The sequence below is a fragment of the Moschus berezovskii genome, chromosome 5 (genome assembly GCF_049115385.1).
Source record: "Moschus berezovskii isolate FMDL1 chromosome 5, NW_MosBer_1.0, whole genome shotgun sequence".
NCBI lineage: Eukaryota > Metazoa > Chordata > Mammalia > Artiodactyla > Moschidae > Moschus > Moschus berezovskii.
The window spans coordinates 109,071,687-109,098,304 of record NC_142464.1 but is presented as its reverse complement, the minus strand read 5'-3'; the positions used below and the strand labels follow the sequence as shown (position 1 = coordinate 109,098,304).

The 26,618-nt window shown below is 38.5% G+C and overlaps 1 protein-coding gene across 5 annotated transcripts in view; it reads left to right on the top strand.

Moving 5' to 3' along the window:
* Positions 1 to 26,618, top strand: part of WDFY3 (WD repeat and FYVE domain containing 3) — a 280,291-nt gene that overhangs the window by 194,538 nt on the left and 59,135 nt on the right. For all 5 annotated transcript variants that reach the window (XM_055434540.2, XM_055434541.2, XM_055434539.2 and 2 more), the window contains 10 exons: positions 3,984 to 4,219; positions 5,341 to 5,475; positions 8,104 to 8,283; positions 9,913 to 10,146; positions 18,196 to 18,295; positions 20,207 to 20,367; positions 21,409 to 21,638; positions 22,716 to 22,825; positions 24,412 to 24,594; positions 25,685 to 25,842. In XM_055434540.2, coding sequence (XP_055290515.2) covers positions 3,984 to 4,219; positions 5,341 to 5,475; positions 8,104 to 8,283; positions 9,913 to 10,146; positions 18,196 to 18,295; positions 20,207 to 20,367; positions 21,409 to 21,638; positions 22,716 to 22,825; positions 24,412 to 24,594; positions 25,685 to 25,842 — 1,727 coding nt within the window. The remainder of the gene's footprint in view (positions 1 to 3,983; positions 4,220 to 5,340; positions 5,476 to 8,103; positions 8,284 to 9,912; positions 10,147 to 18,195; positions 18,296 to 20,206; positions 20,368 to 21,408; positions 21,639 to 22,715; positions 22,826 to 24,411; positions 24,595 to 25,684; positions 25,843 to 26,618) is intronic.

Genomic DNA, 26,618 nt, shown 5'->3' with positions numbered 1-26,618 from the left:
AAAATTAAAAAATTTTTTTAATTGCAAGTCAAACTGAAGTCAGAGACAGGATATCAAGATGTGAAAACTCAAGTAAATTTCTTATGATTTCTTTTTGTTTATAGTTTCCTTTCTGACCTATAAGTAAATAATTTACAAATTATCAGAACAGAATTAATAGTAGTAATCAATAATTTGTGTGCTTATTCCTTGCCAGTTACACTTTTCATTCTCACAGTAACTTATCTTTACAGTAACCCTATGAGATATAAATAGCGTCATACCCATTTTACAGATGAGAATGTCAAGGCATAGGGGTAATGTCACTTGTCAGCTAAGAAGTGTCAAAATCTGAGTCCAAGTCACTCATCCAAAGCCCATGGTTCTAACAGTTATGTTATATTACCACTCAAGATTTAAGCTCATCAGAATGTCAGCCGAAGCTCCTTAATCTCTGCTCACTGACTCTATGCTGTTTTCAACATTGAACTGAGCATTTCAATAATAATAGAAAATTATGGTTTCCTATATTAGATTCATGTGAACTAATATATACATTCCTATTCATGTTAATGACCTTATTTTGGAAAATGCATATTAAATACAATGTTTTTATTGAAAATTATGGTCATTACATTTGTAGGGTATTTTAAGATTATATTTATCTTTATGACATTACAATTTAAAATCATATATAATTGTATTCTGCAGTAAGCACTAAGAATAAACTATTTACCCTTGTCAGGTGGAAAAATTAGGGATCAGATTTTAATATGTAATTTGTCTGTTAAAAAAAATGTAAAAGTATCAATACCTTGGTGTAACATGTGCTGTCAAATGTTAAAACAAATGGTAAGAAGAAAGAGCTTACACCAAAAGATTATTTTATTGTTATTTCGCATGTGAAAAATGTCTGAAGGAACTTTGTAAGTGATAAGGAAAGAAATTTAGAAATTCACTGTGAAATGATTTCTCAGGAAAATAAGCTCCTTTAAAATAAATATTTTTTATTATTATCATTATAGAGACTTTTATCAACAGTTTTGTAGCAAGAAATTTAGCTTATTGACCTTAATGATAGCTAGTAGCTACTAAGAGAATAAACAAAAGGCATAATTCAATGTGAGTTCTATAGAATTCTGTGGGAGTTTTTAATGCTGATTGACAACACTGCTTCTCATTGGAGGCCAAAGTAACACCCAGGTTTTACCTAGCACTTTGTGTTTTGCAAAATTCTTTAACATATGTCATGTCATTTACCGTCATGATTCCAGACACAAGTATATGTATTTTATGGTATATAAGTTGTATTTTAAGGAAAATCTAATGGGTATAAATTAAGAATTAATTCCTCTCTAATTAGGCAGGTAAGACTGCTAAATACATAAAGTCCCTGAGTCAGAGAGTAATATTTCTGAGTATCTGTCTTCTGTCAATTCTGTGGGGTTTTTTCTGTCCTGCACTGCTTCAGTAATATCAGGAAAAGGAGCTTTTAACTTATCTGACCAAGCAAACTTCATGTCTAAGAACTTATTTGTCCTTCCTTGACACCTGCCTGTACATTACTTATGCTGCTTTGGTTCTAAAAGAGGAATCTAGGTATTTAAGTTTCATTTTAACTCAATTCAATTTAATATCATTTTCTCTGAATATCTATCTGATACATACATATATACTTGTGTACATATACAGAAATTTATCTCTATATATTGATATTTCATCTCACTGGATTTGATTTCTCTTTGAGCTGAAGAACAGTATGTTTTTAAATGTTTTACTCACATTTATTAGTTTCCGTCAGTTTTTTCTTTATAAAAATACCATGTAGCTCTAGCTTCAGTTCAGTCACTCAGTCTTGCAACCCCATGGACTGTAGCACACCAGGCTTCCCTGTCCATCACCAGCTCCAGCTACATCAGCTGTAGCTTAAATATAAATTAATGCTCAATTGTTAAAAACATTTAACAGATATTTCTTAAGATCAATTATGGGGTAGAAACAGAGTGTGCAAATTTGAAAAGGAAAATAAATACTAGCATTGCTTTTCATTTAGGACCTATAGTTTGGTCAAAATTATTTTCCTTTAATGTATAAAATACCACTTTGTGTTTTGATATCTTAAGGCTCAGGCTTTTTTTTATATTTATGATTTCATTTAGAATTTACTACAAACGAATATCCCAGTATTCCTTATGCAGCTAGTTGTTTAGGAACGTGGTAATGTTATTAAGAGGAGCAAAGGAGAGCAGGGCTTCCCAAGGGGCACTTGTGGTAAAGAAGCCACCTGCCAATGCAGGAGATGTAAGAGACCTGGGTTTGATCTATGGGTCAGGAAGATCCCCTGGAGGAGGGCACGGCAACCCACTCCAACTCCAGTATTCTTGCCTGGAGAGCCATAGGGACAGAGGAGCCTGGTGGGCTACAGTCTATAGGATCACGAAGAGTCAGACACGGCTGAAGCGACTTTACTCGCACACTCCAGGAAAACCATGTAACTTCACAGGCTCCATTGGGCTACAGGCCTTAGTGCCACCTCTCATTAACTTCATGACTTTGAACAAATTGCATATTTTCCACATTATATTAAAGAATAATAGCAATTTCTTACTCACATGCTCATTGTTCAAGAAATGAGATGATATATGAAGAGTTTGGTAAATTGCTGTCCAATTTTTTGTTAATTAGAAGAACATATACTTCAGAGGATTAGTTAATATCACACTGAGCAATTTATTTGGACTCTTTAAAAAGCCACCTTAGACACAAATTTATCTTTCATTATTTTAAATAGTAGAAGTATGTGCTACTTTCTCTCAGAAAAAGAATTTGGGAAAAATGTGGATATTCATTGAAGTAAAAATTGTTTCAGAGTAAAAGTCAGTCTTTCATCTTTGGTTACTATTTGCAAAAGTTTTCCATTGAACCTCTGGCCAATATTCCTTCTGTACTGAGCAGTGTACTAGGTGTGGGGTTGGTGAAAGAACTAATTAAATTTTCCCAAATTACCTATGTAACAGAGGAAACAGGATTGATGGAAAAGCTGGTGCTATAAACCACACAGATAACTAGTTATCTCCTGGCAGAGCTGTGCTTCTGGAACACACTTTGGATGTCCAGATACCCACAGTCACAGTGGGCTCAGATTTGCTATCCCTCAGCCAGAAAACTTTCTCGCAGAGTTACAAATTATGCAAGGAAAGATTATTTCGTATATTCATTTTGTCCTATCTCTAAATTTGTAGGTCATTTAAGGCTAATTCGTAATATTCAGGACAAATGAAATATATTAACTCTATTATGGCTATCATATTTTTAAGTTACATTTTTAGTAGTATCCTACAATCTGGCTGCTTTTTAAATATTACTTTCTTCTTGGGGAATGTTAGAACTCTTTGAAGGTCATTCTTGATTGGTGTTTTTTTCTTTTTCTTTTTTTTTAATTCTTTGGCCATCCCCCCAGCAGGTGGGATCTTAGTTCCGCAACCAGGGATCGAACCCATTCCCCCTGCGTTGGAAGCACAGAATCTTAACCAAGTCCCTGGACATCATTCTTTTAATGAGTAGAATTTATCTTGCCTCTTGTATCTGACTGCCTCAACTATGTTTTAAGATCTAACTCTGTGACTCCATGGACTGTAGCCCACCAGGCTCCTCTGTCCATAGAATTCTCCAGGCAAGAATACTGGAGTGGGTAGCCATTCCCTTCTCCAGGGGAACTTCCCAACCCAGGGATGGAACTCGGGTCTCCTGCGTTGCAGGCGGATTCATTGCCATCTGAGCCACCGGGGAAGCCTTATCCTAATAGACAGGCTTGCCAAAGTCAAAGAGAAAGTAAAGTAAAACTTCTGATTTGAAGATTAATTCCAAAGTCGAGTAGTTAATTGCTTATATCAACATGAATGTCCGAGATGGAAATGTCACATACACTGACCTACTTCTTTCTGTGTAAATGTAACATGGTAATCAATGACTAATTTCATCCTTCTCGTTGTATTTCCTCTTAGGATTCAATGTGGGCAGGAGTGCTGGCGGACGATCGACTGTCAGGGAGATTAACCGGGACGCTTGTCACTTTCCTGGCTTTCCGGTTCTTCAGTCTTTTCTTCCTAAACACACTAATGTCCCTGCTCTCTATTTCCTCCTCATGGCATTGTTTCTGCAGCAGCCCGTTAGTGAGCTGCCTGAGAACCTGCAGGTCAGTGTGCCTGTCGTCAGCAGCCGATGTAAGCAGGGTTGCCAGGTAGGAATTACCTAGTCGGGTGTAAGTGTAATTACATTTGCCAAAAAGTCACTGCAGGGTGATGAGTTCATCACAGTAAAAACCGACTGGTTCCATCCCTATCTCACATTTGGGATTTGACTGGGGTCATAGAAATCTGAAAATACTATAGAAAATTTTCTCAAAAAGAAGTTCTGTGTTCCTGTTCTTTTTCTCTTTATGATTATTCTGTGTGATTATATGCGTAGGAAGATTTTGGATGATACTTTAATGGTAATCCAAAGAATTCGAGTAATGTGATTTTTATCTAGATATATAATTTAATTTCTGTAAAATTAAAAACAAAGAAAGTAATGTGCATTCCACAAATTAATTGGGTAGGTATGAAAGGATTTTTAGTGTAAATTCTAATTAGAAGAGTGTTTTTAAATTCTTAGTGATAGATAATGTCCACATTAGGAAAACAGTAAGGCTTTACCTGCTTTTCTAAACTTAAGACTATGTGGATATCTGTATATAGCTTATAGCAGAGATGTAGGAATTTAGTCTTAAACTCAATTACACTTCCATAATAATCTGAAGATGTTATTCAAATCAGCTGTAGTAATCAACAAGACCTTTTAAATGAAAACACTGAGTCTGAGCAAAGCAGAGTTTGCTTACAGACACCATAGTCAAAGTGTTATATAAAAAACTACTATGAATAAGTCTCCTCAAACTTTTTTTTATTTGGGCAAATCTTAATCTATATGTAATCTAAAAGTGAATTAGGACATTGCTGAGAGTGGGGTGAGGGGAGCAAGTTCACTGTGCTTTTTGAAGAGATCCTGCTTAAAGCCCTTAGTTCTTTAATTTCATCACCTAGCTAATTAGCAAGCATCTTTGTTTTCCTTAGGAAAAAAAAGAAAAGGATGTTTTTAACATAGATACCTAGGACACCGATGCATAAGAATCACTTTGTCTTGTAAATGTAAAAATGAGTTTAAAACATAGGGGGGAAAAGCGTTAGGTCTGTCTCTCTTCTTCATTGCTCACTTTGAAAGAAACTAATTTCAAAGAAATTCTAGAACATTAGAACTTGTGAGGGTCTCTACCGAGAAAAATTGACAGCGCCTAATCCTGATTCACTTTCACCTCTGCAGTTTGATTTAGACTCCATCTGGACCTTTATCTTTGGAGTTCCTGCCTCCAGTGGAACCGTGGTCTCGTGTATCCACAATGTGTGCACAGAAGCTGCTTTTTTGTTACTGGGCATGCTCCGAAGCATGCTGAATTCAGTAAGTCCCCAGAGACACTGACACCTGTCGGTAATTCCTCCTGCCTGGGATTCCTCTATAATAGAGGAATCCTTTGGTAACCTAAGTCTTTATTTACTATGTGGTCTCTGGAACCTTACCCCCTCTGTTTTGTTATATTTAGTGTAAGGACAGACCGTGCAGTTGTTAAGATCCTAAACTCAGGAGCTGGATTCAACATCCCATCCTCCAGACATACTAACCTCATGTGCCTCAGTTTCCTTATGTATGAAATGATAATGAGGATAAAAGTTACCGCTTAGGACTCTTGTGAGGATTTATGAGTTAATATGTACACGAAGTGCTTACAAGTGTACCTGGTATAGAATACAAGCTTTATTAAGTGTTAACTGATGCTGTTAGTGCTATAATACACATATTTCAGAGTATACGTTTATATAATAAATATACTGTATTACATGCAATTGCAGCAATATGTTATTTGAACTTATAAAATCACTTCTATTTAAAGGCTCAAAATGTTATCAATGCAAGTTTTACTTTGTGTTTTCGTTTTCTATTTTAGTTATTTCTAACTTAGATATGAAGTATTGAAAGAGTCAATGAGAAAATTTATGTTCCTACCTCTCACAGGAATGCTGTGAATAATGATTTAATTGTTTTGTGTTTTTTGTTTTTTGTTTTTTTTTTTTACAAAATTTAGGATCAAATTGTGAGAGGAATTATTAACTAGACTCTTTGCATTATGAGTACCTGACAAATCTGATTTTAGTCAAAACTGTTCTTATGCAATCTAAGAAAAGAACATTGCTATTAAATGTGTTAATTTAGAATGTTTTGGGATTCTGGTTTTGGTTTTTATTCATAAGCAACTATAAAAATCTAAGCTGAAAAAGAAGACTCTTTGGGCAAGCATCAGAAGATAAACTGTGTTCAAACAGAGTCTTCTTAATTTTTTAGCGTCATCATCATCGTTATTGTGGTAATGCTTTTAAGGAAAACGCCTGTGTGTCTCTTACTCAGTCTTCTACTATAGCACTGCTTTACTTATGACACTTTAGGTCACCAAGTATATAGACGGTTTTGCCACACTAGCTGGGTGTCCCACCATTCAGTTCAGCTCTGACACTGTCTGCCTGGATATAGTATCCAGTTCCCCAGATTAAGGGCTTAGTCTCGTAAGATACTCCCCTGCCCCCCACCACCAATCCTGCCCCTTCAAATGCCAGTCACCAGTCCAGGTTGTTACCTGTGCTTCTGACTCAGCAGTTATAAATCACAGGTTCCCATGTCTCAGGAAAACATTTTACTTTCCAGATTACCAGTTTATTAAAAAGATAGCTCCAGAACAGCCAGCTGGAAAAGAGGCATATGGCAAGGTGGAGAAGGAAATGGAGACCCACACTCTGTCTGACCTGCCTTTCTCCCAGCTACCTCCATGTGTCCACCAGTCCAGAAGCTCTCTGAACCCCATGGATTTGATTTTTTATGGAGCTTTCATTACATAGACATGATTAATTAAAGTCATTGGTCACTGGTGATTGAACTCTTTCTCCTTGGAGGCTGTGGAGGAGCAGCTTACGTTAATTTCCAACCTTCTAATCACATGGTTGGTTCCCCTGGCAAGAGCCCATCAACCTAAACTCAAGTGTGGTTGAAAAGGGCTCCTTATAATGAACAAATGAAGGATGAAATGGCACCCCAATCCCGTATTCTGGGCTGGGAAATCCCATGGACAGAGGAGCCTCGCAGGCTACAGTCCTTAGGGTCACAAAAGTTGGATACAACACAAGTCAAGACATAAGCCTGCATGTTTGTCCCCACATGGAATGCTGGTCTTGAGAAATGACAGAACAGCTACTAAACCACCACCACCATCTTGAACAAAAAGACACATTTATGACTCTTATCAGTCAGGAAATGCCAAGAGTTTGAGGATCTCTGTGCTTGAAATGGGACAAAGACTAAATATATATTTCTTATTATAAATCACAGTATCACACTTGCATAATGGTTAAGAACACTGTTCTCATTTTTTATATGACAGTGTGAGACTCAAAAGGTGAAGTAACTTCCCCATTTTATCTTACTCCTTACCCTCTGACACGATGGAGGATGGGGCAACGTTTATGGTAATACAGCCACTGTTGGCCCCCACCACATTCATGTTGATAACACTGAATAATCAAAACCATTGACTCCAGTTACTGAGCTGTGAGTACCCCGGTCCAGTGTTGGTCATTCAGTTGTGTCTGACTCTTGGCAACCCCATGGACTATAGCCCACCAGGCTCTTCTGTCCATGGGATTCTCCAGGCATGAATACTGGAGTGGGTTGCCATTCCCTTCTCCAGGGGATTGTCCAACCCCGGGATTGAACCCTGGTCTCCTGCACTGCAGGCAGATTCTTTACCATCTGAGCTATTAGAGAAGCCCAGTGTGAGTACCCCAGTGAATGGAAAAACATCCTCTCAGTTTCTAGAGGTGTTGCCTTTGTTTTCGCTTATTTCCCGATTTGTTGGCCTGTGTGTTTATCCCTGTGTGTATGGTTTATGAGAGTTCTGGGCCATCGTTATATCAGGTTTTAGAAGAGTAACTTGTAGCAATGTCAGTGTCTCTAACGTGTTGTCTCCTCTCCTGTCCCCTGCAGCCTTGGCAATCAGAAGAAGAGGGATCTTGGCTCCGGGAGTATCCTGTGACCCTGATGCAGTTCTTCAGATACTTGTATCACAATGTCCCAGACCTGGCCTCCATGTGGATGAACCCTGATTTCCTGTGTGCACTGGCAGCCACTGTCTTCCCCTTCAACATCCGCCCTTATTCAGAGATGGTAGGAAAGGGGAAGGAAAAATGTCAAAACTGGAATTAGTCTGCTCCAGTCGTTAGCAGTTTTTTTTTTTTGCCAATCTTTTAAGCTTCTAAGTTATAGTTTTGTAACTTTCTGCTCCACCTCTTGCATCATTATCTAGGGTCTGTCTCCAGACACACCCTTCTTCTGCCTTCCCCTAAAATTTCAGCAGTGAACGCTACTTCCTGTTCTTATTTACCATATTCTTGTAAGTCTCTCATGAGTGACGTTCCTCTTCTTGTAGCTGTTGATCCATTTCTTATTATACGTGACAATAGCTGTAGTGTTGTGAACTCAGATTACAGAGCTCTAATAGGACCAAATTTATTTCCGCTTCATTTATCTCAGGAATTCGGCATCTGCTGGATTTGGTCTTTACAAACTAGTTACAGGATCTGGTTGTCTTTATAAGAAATGAAATGCATGCTTGTCCTTTCTGTTCAACTTTTTCCATTTTGTTCAACTGTTGTTTTTCATATTTTGCACTAACTTAGTAGAAAGTTATTCGACTACTAATATATCATATGGGCTTCCCTGGTGGCTCGGACAGTAGAGAATCTGCCTGCAACGCAGAAGACCTCGGTTTGATCCCTAGGTCGGGAAGATCCCCTGGAGAAGGAAATGGCAACCCACTCCAGTATTCTTGCCTGGAGAATCCCATGGACAGAGGAGCCTGGTGGGCTGCAGTATTGCGATCTCAGAGTCGGACATGACTGAGCGGCTGATACATGTATCATATAGATACTTCTTTTGTCCTTTAAAACAAACCCAAAAGACAGTTATTCCCCCATGGAACTTCAGAATTTCATGATGTTTCCTCCTTTTTCTACTACTTACTCTAGACCCTGGAATAAAGTACCTTCCTCATCCTTCCTCATGCTGATTTTTTTTCTTCATGTAAAAAGATGAAATAAATACTCATGCTAAAAATTGTGGGAATTTTTAGGAGAAAGACAAGTATAGCACATGACCTTAATACTGTGGCTTGTTTATAACTTTAAAATCCACATTTTTGGTAAGAACAGGATTTTAGTAATATCGCAGTGTTTTTTCATCAGCATCTTATAATCTGTCTTCTTGACCTTTCTTTTTCTGTTGACTCAAAATTGGTACTAGTTTTGTTGTTGTTTTGTTTCATTTATTTGCTTGTTTTTTTAACGTAAAAATAGATCAGCCCTTGGGTATAATCATTAGTATGCCAGATCTTTATCTGAAATTCTGTAACACTTGGCTTTTCAGTAGATATGTTTTGTAATGTGCACATAAAATAGTCCTTCTCCTTTTATTATTTAATTTATTTCAAATGCAGTTATCCACAGTAAAGATATAAATTCAGCATAAAGCAGATATATGGTTAGCGGCCAGTCAGTAGCTTGATACTAGAAAGAATGTGTGTTCAGTAATCATGACCTATGGTGCCCAGTTACCACCCTGATAGGAGTGTCTGAGTAAAGCCAGGTGAACTATGTGATGTGTTGAATAGCTTCATAGGAGGTTGATGTTGAAGCAAAATGCTGTTGGTGCTACAGTTTGGTTTTTAGAAAACATGGAAATAAAAATACCAAATGAAATCGAATGTGACTAGGGTATGTTTCCTCTTGATTTTATTAGGTGACTGATCTCGATGATGAAGTTGGATCACCAGCAGAAGAATTTAAAGCCTTTGCAGCAGACACAGGAATGAACAGAAGCCAATCAGAGTACTGCAACGTGGGCGTCAAGACATACTTGACCAATCATCCAGCTAAAAAGTTTGTTTTTGACTTCATGCGGGTCTTAATAATAGACAACCTCTGTCTTATGCCTGCCAGCAAGCAGACTCCACTGATTGATCTTTTGTTGGAGGTAAAGACAAAGAGACTCATTTACACCTCTTAAATTGTTTTCATAGTGAGAGCATTCATAGCCAAGCAAGTTTTATGCCAAATACCTTTCAGATTTCTAATTCCTCTGGGTTGTAAAGGCAGATCATATCATGGGCTATGAGAACTTTTTAATCCCAAGTGTGCTAATGTGATTTGTTTCTCTTCTTTCTGTTCCCCTTGGCATGTCCTTTTTTTCTTAAAGATTTTTTTTAATGTGGACCATTTTTAAAGTCTTATTGAAAACAGTTTTGCTTCTGTTTTATGTTTTGGGTTTTTGATTGGAAGACATGTGGGGTCTTAGCTCCCTGACCAGGGATTGAACCCACACCCTCTCCGGTGGAAGGTGAAGTCTTAACCACTGCACCGCCAGCTAAGTCCCTGCATGTCCTTAATTCAGTCCTTTATTGCCCTTTCCCTAGACCAGGAATTGACAAACTTTTCCTGTAAGGGGCCAAATAGCAAATATTTTTAGGTTTATGGGCCGTACAGTGTCTAACAACTACTTAACCTACCATTGCAGTTAGAAAAGCAGTCACAGGCAGTACATAAATGAGTGAGCATAGCTGTGTTCCAATAAAACTTTATGTATAAGAACTTGCATAGGCCGAGTTTGGCTCAGGGACCCTAGTGAACCAGCTGCTTCCCCCCTAGTCTCATGCAGCAGCATTGTCTCCTCAGCTTGTTGACTCCCTCCTTCAGTCTGTCTTATGTATCACTTCCGGTGTTACTGCTTTTAGTGTCCTATGGGGCGTAAAACATGGTGCTCCATAGGCGCTTCTTAAATTTTTCCTCAAGGCAGCACACGTGTAGGTTGCTTGGTATCTAAGCTCAGGCTGCTGTAACAAACTACCCCAGACTGAGTGGCCTCAATGCAGGCAGTTATTTCTCACCAGTTCCGGTGACTGAGGAGTCTGACATCAGGCTGCCACCCGCTTGGTCAGGTCATGGTGAGGGCCCTGCTCTCACAGGGCAGAGAAAGAGCTCAGGTGGTTCTTCATCTTCCTGTAAGGGTTTGAGTCCCCTCATGGGGGATCCTCCCTCATGGCCTGCTCACAGCTTCCCAGGTGGCTTCTCAGGGCTTCCCAGGTGGCTCAGTGGTAAAGAATCTGCCTGCCAGTGCAAAAGACCCAGGAGATGCGGGTTCACTCCCTGAGTCTGGAAGATCCCATGGAGAAGGAAATGGCAACCCACTCCAGTATTTTTGCCTGGAGAATCCCCATGGACAGAGGAGCCTGGAGGGCTACAGTCCATGGGGTTGCAAAGAGTCGGACATGACTTAGCAGCTAAGCATACATGCATCATGGCTCATCTAAACCTAATTACCTCCAGAAAGCCCTACCTTGTAATATCATCACATTGAGTATTAGAGCATAACTTACGAATTTGAGGGGAGGGGACACAAACGTTTAGCCCTTGCACTTGCTCATTCTCTTGATAAGAAATAGCTGATGTTTCAGAAAACAAACGCTAAGTGGCTCTAGAAGTTGACCATCCCTGAAATCCAAATGTTCATATAGGAAAATCTCAAAGAGAAATTTAAAAATCACAGAAGGGAATCTAAGATATAATTTGTTGCTTATTCATTCATTCTTTTGGCTGATGCGTGTTAAACAGAGTCAAGCAGTACATGCAAGGGCTCTGAAAATAGTGTTTCGTGAAAGATTTCAGTGCAAAAGACTAACTGCTTTTCTCTCTGAAAAACTTCCTGCATGCTGCTGACAATTGTTTGACAACTGACCCTGCACTTTCTCTTCTCCCTCTAGTGGTGAAGAGCAAACAGTTAATTTTTTATTTGAAACCTTAAAACTCCAGCAGATGTTTTATCTTATTCATGTCGAAATATCTCAGCTTGATCTATTAAAAGAAATCACTAGTATAATTTAGATAACAGTCATGCTAAGCATTTTAACCAGGACCACAGTGTTTAATATCGGCAGGAAAATAATTGATTTCATCAATAATTCATGTGGACAAGCATGCCTGGTAGATCTTGTCCTCTTTGGAAACTAAAAATAAGAAAAGAGATGGCTAGTATTTTAGTGTCTGGGGTAAGAATGTGAAGCATTTTATGCAAAATAAAATGTTTATCATGAAATAACAGAATGAAGTTCAGAAGAGGTGTAAGAAAGCGTAACCCAGCCAGAAAATAAGACACACACATGTAGAAGAAATGGGATCAGCGCATATCTCCAGCAATAATACTGTCAGTCTTGTCAGTTCAGCTCAGGCGTGTCCAACTTTTTGTGACCCCATGCACTGCAGCCCGCCCAGGCCTCCCTGTCCATCACCAACTCCCAGAGTCCACCCAAACCCATGTCCATTGAGTCGGTGATGCCATCCAACCATCTCATCCTGTGTTGTCCCATTCTCCTCCCAGCATCAGGGCCTTTTCAAAGGAGTCAGTTTTTCGCATCAGGTGGCCAAAAGTATTGGAGTTTCAGTTTCAGCATCAGTCCTTCCAATGAATATTCAGGACTGATTTCCTTTAGGATGGACTGGTTGGATCTCCTTGCAGTCCAAGAGACTCTCAAGTCTTCTCCAACACCACAGTTCAAAAGCATCAATTCTTCAGTGCTCAGCTTTCTTTATAGTCCAACTCACATCCATACATGACTACTGGAAAAACCATAGCCTTGACTAGACAGACCTTTGTCAGCATAGTAATGTTTCTGCTTTTTAATATGCTATCTAGTTTGGTCATAACTTTCCTCCCAAGGAGTAAGCGTCTTTTAATTTCATGGCTGCAGTCACCATCTGCAGTGATTTTGGAGTCCCCCAAAATAAAGTCATCCAGTTTCCACTGTTTCCCCATCTATTTGCCGTGAAGTGATAGGACTGGATGCCGTGATCATAGTTTTCTGAATGTTGAGCTTTAAGCCAACTTTTTCACTCTCCTCTTTCACTTTCATCAAGAGGCTCTTTAGTTCTTCTTCACTTTTTGCCATAAGGGTGGTGTCATATGCATATCTGAGGTTATTGATATTTCTCCCGGCAATCTTGATTTCAGCTTGTGCTTCATCCAGCCCAGCATTTCTCATGATGTACTCTGCATATCAGTCTTGTAGGAATCCTAATAGCTAACTAACTAGCAGCTGATAAATTATGTAATTGTCTCTTATTTTAGTTTTTCTGCATTTTTCAGTGAGGAAAGCTTGATATGGCATGTATTAACTCCGAGGTAACATTCTCATTATTGTGGTCACTAATTTACCCTATAGTGGAATTGTATCTGATTGCATTAGGGTGTCAGGGGTGGTAGGATGATGTTTTAGGAAGACCCAGAGAGTGTCAAGATTGAATTTCCCAAGTTCCAAGTTAGCTCCTTAAAGTTAGGGACCAACTTTCATGTGTCCTTTTATCTCTCACAAAATTAGCTCAGTGTCTTGATATGTTGTTTAAGAATATTTGAATCATTTAACTACATCCCTGGCCTTTCCCAAACAAGATAGGATACTATCTAATAAAAGATATATAGCTTTGCTTTTAAAAATACATGCTTTTAGGGACTTCCCTGGTGGTCTAGTGGCCAAAATTCTGTATTCCTAGTGCAGGGCCCCAGGTTTGACCTGGTCATACATAGAACTAGATCCTGTATGCCGCAACTAAGATATGGTGCAGCCAAATAAATAAATTTTTTCTTTAAAAAAAGCATAAGACCTTTACAGAGTAAAAAATTATACTTCTTAAAAGTTATGCTTCAAATCTAACACACACAGAATACACATACAAAAAATAGTGAAAAGGATATTGCATTCCATGTTTTCCTATAGCATGAAAAAATAAGTTACAGTCATATGATTTTTAATGTTATGATTATAAAGTCTTTATCTCTGAAGATGTTCAAGAAGAGAATTATACTGTACACTTGCCATTTACCTTCATGGAAGAAGGGGTTTGAACCAACTGATTTTCAGTCTGATATGCTCATGCCAGGCTATTTTCAGTCTTAAGATTATTTGGGATTTCATCACAAGAGTATCTGCTTATTTCACTACATCTACAAAATAATGTGTGAAATTATCTTTATTAGCAGTCTAGAAAAATAAAAGATCTGCATTCATCTAGACTAGCTACAGTGTGAGTCATGTCAAATACAAGGGAGCCAGTGTGGTGTTGTAGCAAAGCCTGGCTTGAATTCTGGCCCTGATGTTTATTATATAAACATTTTAATCTCACCGAGCCAAATTCATTCTCTGAAGAATGATATTATATACTATCTCCCCTAGGTGGTTGCTGTGAGAGTTAAATAAATAATAGGTAAATCACCCAGCAAAACTATTTTGAGAAATTAAACACGTTGCTTTTAGCTGTGTAACCTTGACTCAGCTCAGTTCTCTTCGTCCCTTCCATTTTGCCCATCTTTAAAATAGTATACGATGATTTGTGCACACATTAACATTTAGGAAGCACTCCTAATCTGCAAGCGGTATCCTGTGGGTCAAATCTAGACTGCCTTTATAAATAAAGTTTTGTTGGAACACACTAAAAGAATAGTATAAAAATAGAATCTGTCTCTGAGGACCATGGTGAGAATTAAATGAGATGATCCATTTAAGATTCACAACACAGCGCCTGGCACAGAAGACTTACCCGGAAACCAAGTGTTGTCTTGTACATGGGCCTCTGGCTGCTCTTCCCTGGCTCATCTTCCCCAGTGTCCTCTGCTGTCACCACCAGGCATCTCGTGGAGAAAATGGAAGTGTGAGTCACTCGGTCATGTCCAACGCTTTTGCAACCCCATGGACTGTAGCCCACCAGGCTCCTCTGTCCATGGAATTCTCCAGGCAAGAATACTGGAGTGCGTTGCCATGCCCTCCTCCAGGGGATCTTCCCGACCCAGGGATCAAACTCGAGTCTTGGGCATTGCAGACAGATTCTTTATTGTCTGAACCACCAGGTCTCATGGAGGGCCACATGAATTTGTTGCATGTGGCCATGGAAGGAAAGTACCTGAGAACAGATCATAAAGTACTCATACAGACCTAAAAGAAGGAAAGATAGTGAAGCGGAGGAGTTCACTGCTTTTTGCCCCTGCCATCTTCTTAAAGACCTCCCCATTCACATCAGAGTGAAAGCCATGTGACTGCAGAGCAATAAACAACCCCCACCCCCAACCCCCTGCAAAGTGGAAAAGTGGCAAAATACCTGAGAGAAGAGAAGCCAGCGAAGAGGAACACTGCAGTCAGAATGACAAAGCTCAAGATCCTCTTCTTTGATGGCTCCAGCCCTTTACAGAGACAGTATGGAACACTCAAGGCCTTCCTCCCCAAGCCACAGTGCTCTCCTACCGTGGGCCGCAGACGCACGTGGGCTGTCTGGCCTGTGTCCAGGAAGATTCTGCCTGGCGTCCCAAGGCCTCAAAAAGGGGGCTTTGATTCTTTGAAGACAGATGTTATTGTCTGACTTTGTGTTTCCTCTGGGAAGATAGATCTGACAGCCAGAGGCCAGAGCAGACCACAGTGCTTATCCTCCCTTCGTTCTGCGCTGAACTCATCCTGGTTGTCTGGTGAGCCAACCAGGCTTATCTGGAAAACCACGACAGACAGATCATAGCAGAGTTGCTCTTGTACATCTGTTAACTTCAATTTGGAAATTTTCAGTAGGGCAAGTTGAAGCAGTGAACTTTGGCATCAAAAAACTGAGCTTTGAAACCTAGTTTTTACTTGACCAACTGACTTAACCTCTCTAAGCCTCAGTTACCTCATCTCAAAAGTGGAGATGATAGTATCTACTTCAAAAGGCTATTTTGCAGAATGCGATAAGGTACATAAAACTAAGCACTGTGTCTGGTACATAACTGTGTTCAGTGAATTGTTAAAAAAAGAAAAAACAGAACTATGCATGCACTCACAAAGTCTTAAGTCCTTTCAAAGTTAGGCTGCTGTGAACCTCAGCAAGAACATTCGAGCTTGGAGGCTAGAGCCAAGAACAGAGTTAATTCTGGGTCATGATCACTCATGATACAGCTTCAGTGAGCAGACAATTAAATACCTTTTGGTGATTGTTCTTAGTTGCTCAGCTGTGTTCAACTCTTCGTGGCCCATGGACTGTAGCCCGCCAAGCTCCTCTATCCATGGAATTTTCCAGGCAAGAATCCTGGAGTGGGTTAGCATTTCTTCCTCCAGGGTCGGATCCTCCTTCAGACCCAGGGATGGAACCCATGTCTCTTACGTCTCCTGCGTTGGCAGGCAGATTCTTTTCCACTAGCGCCACCGGGAAGCCCTAGTGGTAACTGAGCCAGCCTTAAATCCTTATAGAATACTTTTTAATGAAGTAAAAATAAATATTGTTGACAGATCAAGCTACTTCTCTTTGTACTATGTTCCCTGTTTTACAGACTCCAGAACTTTCTCTTATCAATTAAGGCTGTATAAACCCTACCCACTGTTACTTTCTCATTAGCCACATTGAGTTGATTATAATCCTGAATAAGTATTGCTGACTTCAGAGGTATTAAAATCCTGCTGTGAATGGCCTCTAATCTGATTAAAAGATGGTCCTCATAGACTCATCAATCTTCTGCTTATCACTTCAGTGTCTTTACTTTCCCTTCCCTTGGCAGGGTCAGGTCTTCAAGGCCTCTTTGCCTGAGGAATGGGCTGGCCTTGGCCCCATCTCCTGCTGTCTGTTCAGCTGCACAGGAAAATGGATTAAGATTAAAAACAACATGACACGACCTTCACTTTTTCCCAGATTACTCTCTTGCCAAACCAAACTCCTAAATACTAATATTCCTTTAACTGTTACTTGGCCCATATTTTGTTATTTTAAAACTGGATTAATGTGTTTTACCACAAAAACAGAGAAACATGTGTTAAAACTTTGGTTGGTTTTTGAATCCTTAGAATAATATCTTTGATCTGAATATAGAATTCTGATTTTAACTACATTTTTTTAAACCTTTATCAGGACCGCTTTGAAAATCAGAATAGAAAGAGACGAGTTTTTTCCCCCAGTAGAGCATATTTTAATTTTAAATACATAAAGCAAAACAGTGTTCTGTAGCCCACTTTCATGTCATGGTTATAAACATAGTCCCGGACCAGTCTGTGCGAGAAGAAATAGATTCTTTAATTTCACTGGCAAAGCATCATGCCTCTGCTTATAACTACAAATCCAGATCTCTTTTTAAGAAACAACTTCATGTCAGTTTATTGAATGGTTCAATATCTACCTCCTATCCAAAGCCAGCTAACAGGACTGACATTTGAGAGAATAACAAAAGGATCTATCCTACCTCTCATTCCTGTGTTCCCAGTGCTTTGCCACCTCTCAGGTTAGAGACCTGAAAGTTATGCACCTGGATTGTATCACCCTAATTACCTAGAGAAATGCCATCAGAGAACTATAGTTTAACTTTATGCCCTAAGCTTTTATTCACAATAATCTTAAAAATCATCTTTGTACTATATAAAACCATTATCAAAGGTATTACCTGTTGAGTTGTTCATTGTCCTCTTTATTAAAAAACCCACAGAGAACATTCCTTTCAGAACCATCTAAGAAAACACACTGGCTAACTAGTGTGGTTTTTTAAAAAATATGTTATAGATAATAAAAAGCTTTGTAAACCTTTTTTCCCCTCCTTCTTGACCCTAGGAAGCTCCAAGCGAAATTGTGTGCTTAATTAATTTTTGATATAAATACTCATGTCCCCATTGACTTTACCTTCTTAGTTACTAGATTCCTGAGCTTTTGTGTTTATTTACATGGCCTTATGATTTATTTTACCTGTATATCATTAAAAACTGCCTGATTTCTTTTGAAAGTGAGATTATAATAATAAATACTCAATGTTGAGAGTACTGTGTTTGGAGGAATGGATTCAGAAGACAATATGACTGTTCAATTTTTTTCTTTTAAATCTATGATCAGAAAAATAGAGTATGCACATACATACCATCCCTTATGACATATTTTATTACTTACCAGTAGGGGCTTTTTTTGATATGACTATGGTAATGTAATATGGTTGAGCCTTACCTTCATTGAATTGGTTCTGTTTCTAATTCTAAAATTTATTACTTAGGCCTCCCCTGAGAGATCGACAAGAACTCAGCAAAAAGAATTTCAGACTTACATTTTGGATAGTGTGATGGATCATTTGCTTGCAGCTGATGTTTTACTGGGTAATATTATGTTATCTTCACTTTGTTAAAAAATACTGGTAATCACTTCCCTTCTTTATTTAAACTCCAAGTATACCACTTTTTTAACTTCATCTTTTTCCTTCTTTCCCGTGCATTTTCCCATCATATTGGTATTTCCCTTTGCACCTGGCCTTAATGATCAGCAACAGGGACTACTTAAGCTGCTTGTCCACTTTCATACATTCAGAGGTGGCAGGAAGGGTGCAAGGAAAGAGAAAAAAGTGTTTTTAAAACCATATTATGTGAACAGGCTCTATTTTTATAAATTAGCTAATACTTTAAAAAATTAACTTACTATAGTATAGTTACAAACAAGTAAACTGTAAATGTAGCCCTCTGTGAATGACCACGCAGACAACATGCCTCTGTAAGAACAGTTGATAGAAATGCGCTACCAGCACCCGCAGAAACTCCCCTCTTCCTTGACCCAATTACTAGTTTCTGAGTCACTGCCTCAGCTTCTAAAATAGCAGATTCATTTCACCTGTCCTTGAACCTTATCCACACAGGATCACACAACATGTATTCTCTTTAGTCCAGCTTTTTACACTCAATACTGTGTTCATGAGATTTATCCACATAGTTGCCTGTGGCAGCAGTCCATTTATTTTCATTTCTGTGTAATGTCCTTTTATATGAATATATAAGTTTATCCAATTTTTTTGTTGAAGGACATTCAGTAGTTTCTAGCTGGAGACAATTAGAAATAAAACTGCCATCAATGTTCTTACAGGGGCCACGTGTCTGTATAATATTTAATATATATCTGTTGAGCATATACCTGAAGTGGAATTATTGGGTCATGGGTATCTGTGTTATTCTTTGGAATGGTTTTTAGGACATAATTTCAAAGCACATTAAAATGTGTTTCTGTATGTCTCTATCTAATTAAAACTATAAAACACAGTGGAACTAACATATATAAAACTGATAAATTTGAAAGGAGAAGGAAAAGTAGTGATTTAGCATATTTGCTACTTGAATTTCTGGTGATTATGTGAATCATAGAACCTGGATGCTATTACATTATCATTATTTTATAAAGTAAATTTGCCAAGAAAATCTTTAGTTTTGTCATAACATGCAACTCTCAAAGCATAGTGTCAAGTCAAACTTTTGTATTTGTTTTTATCACTTGGGAATCTTTATATAGTATCAGTTTCACTACATAAAGACACAATGAAAAGTTTTGCATCATGTAGTAATTTAGAGTTAGGCAGGAATAATAATTGCAATCAGTAAAAACTCCAAATTTCTAGAAAGGAGGGGCTTAAAGAGGTCAGTCTCCATTGGAGGCAGAGCCAGGAGGATTAGCCTTGAAGAAATATGTACACAGCAGGCACACGAAGGCCCTGGGGCAACTATGGAAGTGAAACAGTGCTGATAAGGATCATGGAGGGGGCAAAAGGTGCCCCTTGGCACCACCACCACTGATTATTCCTAATTCCTCTGGACCTCTCTTCTGCCAAAATTACTTCGTTGTGCTTAAAGGTCTATTCAAAAAGAGTTTAATGGTTTCCTTTATCCTTTATTAGTTACACAGTATCAATTCACAGCTAATAAACTGACAATTTTGCTCTCAGAGGGGGACCATCTGTCACTGAGTTTAAGTTGAAGAACTGTTTTCTTATCACAGACTGTCATAAGATAGAAAGTTCACAGTCTGCATCCATAACATTTTTATCCTACAGAAAGTATCTCTTTCAACATTTATCGTGACTTCTGGCCATGAACATCATTTTGCTTCAAGTGGTCCGTGAGTTACTAGTCTTATTTCTCTGATTATAGTAGGTGTACTCATGTTTCCTTAGCCTGACTTGTTTAAGGGTCTGGTCTCGGGCTGGTTGATATCCATTTTCTTAGACATTTTTTTTTCCTTTTGGAATTTAGGAGAAGATGCATCTCTTCCTATCACCAGTGGAGGAAGCTACCAGGTATTGGTGAACAATGTGTTTTATTTCACACAACGTGTGGTGGACAAGCTTTGGCAAGGCATGTTCAACAAAGAATCTAAACTTCTTATAGATTTTATAATTCAACTAATTGCACAGGTAATCCATTGTCATGTTAGCTGTAGAGTACATGTTTTCCTATTGAGAAACTTTTCCTCGGGTGTCAAAATTGTTGGAAATAAGTATAACTAATAAAATAATGAATGTTGACATTTAATGTGAAGCTCAGCTTATTAAAAGTGAATAAAACCTTTGCATCATAACCATTTCCCCATTACCTGCTGGCCTGGCATCCTCTTTCTCTCTAGCTGTGGGCTTCCTACTGTCTACCCCACTGACATCTCTCTTTGCCGCACTCATAGCTGGATAACTTCCCTTTGGTTTAAAGACCTTATGTTAACAGGATTTGATAGATTTTCATAGTATGATGAAAGGTTTACAGAGCATGAAGATTTGCTGTTAAAGGAGTATTCTCTTCTTGCCGTTTAATCTTCACAAAGTCCATTGGAGCCCTATTTCTTTGAAAATGTCATTTTAGTGCCTGTCTGGGGTGCCTTTGCCTGATTTGGCGCAAGCGACAAATGTCACTGAACACACAATGTAGCAAGTGGGAAAGACCCTTGTCATGTGTTGTTAGCATGTGGTGCAGAGGCTCTTTCATGTCACCCAAGAATTTAAAAATAAACTTATATGTAAGTCAGAGAAAAGTTCTCAAGTGAGTTGAAAGTAGAACAGCAGACAAAGCTTTTACTAATGTTTTAGGTAATTTTTGTGTGTAATTTTGAGTAGATGCTGATCACCCCGACAGAACTTGTGGGTAGGAGACACTGCCCGACTGGCACTTCCTTATGTTGTCCAGGAGGCTGCTTCACTCCCAGGAGGGCTGGCAGCTCTCCTTACCAGGAGGTTTATTTACACGTAGCACTCATCTCCTGACATCACATTTTTGTGTCTCCTGGGCTCAGAACCTAATAATAGCAAGTGCTTTGTATTTTTTGTTAATAACTCGGCACCCTAGTACTTAGCATGGCGTCTGGTACACAGTAAACCTAATAAATGTTCATGTGTGAATGATAAGCAGGGTTTTTGGTTTTGTTTTTTTTTCCATTTTACTAAGTAAAATATCTCTTATATCTCTAGTCAAAGAGAAGATCCCAGGGCTTGTCACTGGATGCGGTCTATCACTGCCTCAATAGGACCATCCTGTACCAGTTCTCCCGGGCACACAAAACTGTCCCGCAGCAAGTAGCCCTTCTTGACTCTCTCAGGGTCCTGACTGTCAACAGGAACTTGATCCTGGGTCCCGGAAACCACGACCAAGAATTCATCAGCTGTCTGGCTCACTGCCTCATTAACCTGCATGTCGGGAGGTAACTTTTAGGTTCAGTTTAAACTGGTCTTTGTTTTATTTATACTTTTTTGATGATAACATTTCTTTTTTCTGTAATCTCAGTTTTACTTAAAATTTCATGAGAAGGTAAAAGACAAGTATTGAATTTTTGCAATGAGATAATGTTTTTTTTTTGCTTTAATTTCCTATATCTTTTCTTTTTGTTCATCACGTGTCATATATACTTTTAAAAAGATTGTTTACTTTTAAAGCAGTTTAGATACATGCTGTCAGAGGTGAAGAGGAGTAAAAGGATAGGAATGCAGTAAATAAATGCAGTATGGGTAAAAGTAGTATTTTTCCATTGATTGTCTTGACGGATATTTCTTTGGTGTCTTCTGGGGGCCAGGCATTGAGTTAGGGACTGGGAAGAAATATGAGTAAGTCAGATCCTGTGGCAGGTCTTGGAGCCCGCAGTCTAGCAGGGAGGATCAGTAACCAAGCACGGCCAGTCAGATGTGCTCAGGGCTCTGCTAGAAGCACGGTGCTCAGGGAGCAGGCCTGTGACGGGTGGCATCTGCCTGGGAGAGACACCTGCTGAGTTACAACTTGAACCTGGTTGAGGAGGAAGTTAACCGTCCCAAGAAAATGAGGAAAAGTGCTATCAGAAGAAAGCGTTCACCTATGTGATTTCCCAGAGGGCAGAAAGAATATGGTGCATAGGAAACCACGTGCCTTCCACTGCTGCTGGAGCAGAGGGGTGACAGGGATGGGAGAGGGAGCACAGAAATATGAGGAAAGTGTTCATAAATGAACTTTTTGTAATTTTTAGGTAAAAATGTTAATAGTCATCAAAAAGCATCTGAAATAGTATGTTCATCTTAATGCTGTAATTTAATTACATTTAGTCAAGTGGATTTGTGATATCACTTCTTAGAAATGACATTTCCATGATAAATTAGAAGTTCTGTTTTGTGAATCTGCCCAATGTCTGTCTGCCATTAATGGAACTTTGTGACAGAGCCAGCATTCACTTGTGTCTGCAGAGTAATAGTCATTACAGTTTGCAGCTACAATAATTTCCTTCATAGAATTTAAACTGCCTGGAATTTTCTAGCAATGTGGATGGATTTGGACTGGAAGCAGAAGCCCGCATGACTACATGGCATATTATGATCCCCTCGGACATTGAACCAGATGGTGGTTACAGCCAAGATATTAGTGAAGGTAGTTATCTCAATTTCCCCCCCACACCTTTCTCTCCACTCATTTCTGAATTTTAACAACTTATTAACCAGAAATGTATTAATACATCTTTTGTTACCCAAACATTATTGATCAGAGATGTTTCAGTATTCACTTACATAACATATCACTGGCCACGGGCATTAGTTTCTGCAAAAATCTGCTGGTCGATAATGTGTTAAGATATAGCCAAAAAAACTAACTTTCAGAAACTGCCAACATTGACAATCTGTCTCCCCGTAGGGCACACTAAGCATATACCAATACACCCACCAACATACACCGACATGCTGGCTGTATATCTCCTTATGCTAGGATGGGTAAGCCACTAACCACTAATAATGCTTGCCCTCCACATTTCATAGTAACACTGGAAAACTTGGTGGTACATTTGCACGAGTAGTAGCACAGACACTAAATCGGTGCTTATCATTAAGAGAGCCAGCTATTGGTAGTATTAGGCTAATCACAGTATAGTCAAATATTGCGTGAGACAAGTTGTCAGTACTACCATTTTTATTTTTTCTTCCTCTCTTTTTTAATCTAGTTCTCCCACTGATTTTGTTAAGTTCGATGCATTGAAGTCTTCAGGTGGATTGATTTCTAATTTCCAACCCTGTTTAGTTGAAAAGATTAGATAATTACAGAAGTGTTTTCTCTCCAGAAATATATTGTGGTCGTTCTACATACAATTTTATCCCTTGTCCAGTTCTCATTCTTTCATTCATTTAAGCATTAATTTGTTCTGTTATTTCACTAAAATTTCTTGAATCCCAGTGATTGTTTCCTCCCAAGGAACTAAGTCTAGAAAACTGGTTCCCAAAGTGAGGGGCTCAGACTAGAAACATTGGCATCATTTGGGAACTTGTTGGAAAAGCAGATTCTCTGGTCTGACTCAGATCTGCTGAGTACTCAGTACTCAGATACTCTGGAAGGTGGAGACCGGCAATCTGTTTTAACAAACTCTCAAGTGATCCTGCTGCTGCCAAATATTGACTGGTGTAGAGCAGTAGTCTAAAGTAAGATGGAATTTAATAGTAAAAACTCTAAAAATGTTTATTATTTCTTTCCTTTTGCAAACTATTCAAGAACAGTTAACTTATTGGTGAGAGTACTTAAATATTGGATTGTCCAAAAAGTTTGTTCAGGTTTTCCCATAGGATAGTATGGAAAAACCCAAAGGAAATTTTTAGCCAACCCAATATTTAGATCTAAAATTTACTTTTAAGTGAGGAGTATATTCTTTTCTTTCAATATAAGCTAGATAATAAAATGTATATGTGATTTCCAGTTTTATAAATGAAAATGCACTCTTTTTGCTTGAATAGAAAGTTACTTTAAAGTTCTCCAAGCAGCCAACCACGTTTTTGGTTATCTGAATAATCATTTTCTTTCTTTCTTTTTTTTTTTTAAACTGAGCTGGCTATAATGTGAAGCTTTTTTTTTTTTTTTTTTTTGGATGATTAAGTACTGTACATCTAAGTTGAAATTCTTAGATGTAAAACAATTTAAAAAATACTAACTTCCTTTGTATTATTTTTGATTGGTTGCTGTTTTTCATTTCCTAGGGCGTCAGCTTCTCATAAAAGCTGTCAACAGAGTTTGGACGGAATTAATTCATAGTAAGAAACAAGTCTTGGAGGAGCTTTTCAAAGTCACTCTACCTGTGAATGAAAGAGGTCATGTGGACATAGCTATAGCAAGGCCGCTCATCGAAGAAGCTAGTTTGAAGTGCTGGCAGAATCATCTGGGTAAGAACGTTTACAGATATCACGTGGCCAAGAGACTTACACATGACGATCCTATATGGGTGCCCTTTAGATATGAAATAAAACTTTCCCCAAAGGATATTGTGATGGCAGTAGAAATGAAAATCAATACAGTCTATAGCCCATTCTAGAATGATTATCGTATCGGGCTTCCCTTGTGGCTCAGCTGGTAAAGAATGCACCTGCAATGCGGGAGAACTGGGTTCGATCCCTGGGTTGGGAAGATCCCCTGGAGAAGAGAAAGGCTACCTACTCCAGTGTTCTGGCCTGGAGAATTCCATGGACTGTACGGTCCATGGGGTTGCAAAGAGTTGGACACTACTGAGCACTTTCACTTTCAGAATGATTATGCTGAAATTAAGCTTTTCTTGTTAGATTTTTTTTTTAATCTGAGATGTGTTATACATCAGGTATCTATAAGCTTGGTAAATAATATATTGCTCACAGCTTCAGTATGGTCACCATGTTAGCTACGACTCCATATCCCTTATCTATAATTCTAAAGCGCCAAAAACCCTAAAAATCCACAAAGTTACTATTAATTTGATGCCAGAACTCACTTGGTGCCAAAACCTAACCTATCTTTGTATATCCTACTAGGCATGAATATTCATGCATTTTGTTGCAGAAAAATTATTATTTTATTCATTATGGTTTATTACTCTTAGATCCTCAGGTGGTATTGTATAACATAGAGTATACATACCGTATCACCTTTTTAAAATCCAGAACTTTTTAAATTCCAAAGTATACACAACACCATAGACTTTAGGTAGGGCATTGTGAATTGTTATTAACATAGAAATTGATGACAGTTAAAACTTGCATAGCATTGCAGAGCTATGAGGTTTCACCCAAATGTGATTCCAGCCAGTATAATTATTAAGCAGCTATCCTTACACAAGATAAGTAAATTTCGTATCTAAGACAGGATTTACAGATGCTTTTGATAACTACAGAAATGTGCTTTGTAACTATGATGTATTAAAAATATGAAATATGAAAGTATTAAAAGTAAGGTGAGTAAAATACATGGAGAAATTGTAATATACTCTTAATTTTAATTCTGTAGCCCATGAAAAGAAGTGCATAAGTCGAGGAGAAGCTTTAGTGCCCACCACACAATCCAAATTGTCCCGTGTCAGCAGTGGCTTTGGTCTTTCCAAGTTAACGGGATCAAGAAGGAATCGAAAGGAAAGCGGGCTTCATAAACACAGCCTTTCCACCCAGGTACATCGTTTAATTTTATTAATGATATTAGAACTTTGTATTTCAAGGTTTAGTTACAGTGTTTTATATAATACACTTAACATATACAAGCATATGATTTGAATGGACTCTGCTTTTTTGCTTTCGGACAGAGAGAGAACTCTGGTTGTGGGGTCTTCTCCCATTTTATTATGATACAGTTGCACTATGAATGTTGTGTATTTGATCCATGTCATGAATGAACATAAGATGAGATTCAGATATTTATATATGATCAGACTATAGTTTTTTCCCAATTTTTTCAAGCATTCAATAGTTGTATTATTAATAGTTATATAAATTTTAAATCGATAACAAAATGACTTTTTAAATAATTTTATTATACACAGCAATTTTTGATTTTTTTTTAACTCCTCCACCTCCAGCATTAATTTCTTCCTCATCATACTCTCTTTGCCATCTCAGAATCTCGGTGGCAGTAGTGAAAAGCGTCTGGGAGAAACCATGTGTATGAGTCATTCCATGTGTCAGATCGGGCTCCCTAGGAAGCGCACTCTGAGAGAGGGTTTAGTGTGCAGGCTGCTTATTAGGGCTGCCTTTGATATTTGTGGTAGGGAGAAAAAGGAAGCAGGACTGGTTATGGGGAAATGTCAGGGTACAGTGCAGGTCTGGTGACAGACCAAGTAGGCCCAAGTGGAGCCTTGGTACCAAAATGACCTGGCAGAGTTAACTTGTACTGAGCTGAAATGGCTGAGCCCGCTTGCCCCCAAATCAGGCAGTGATTGTGGGGTACCCCG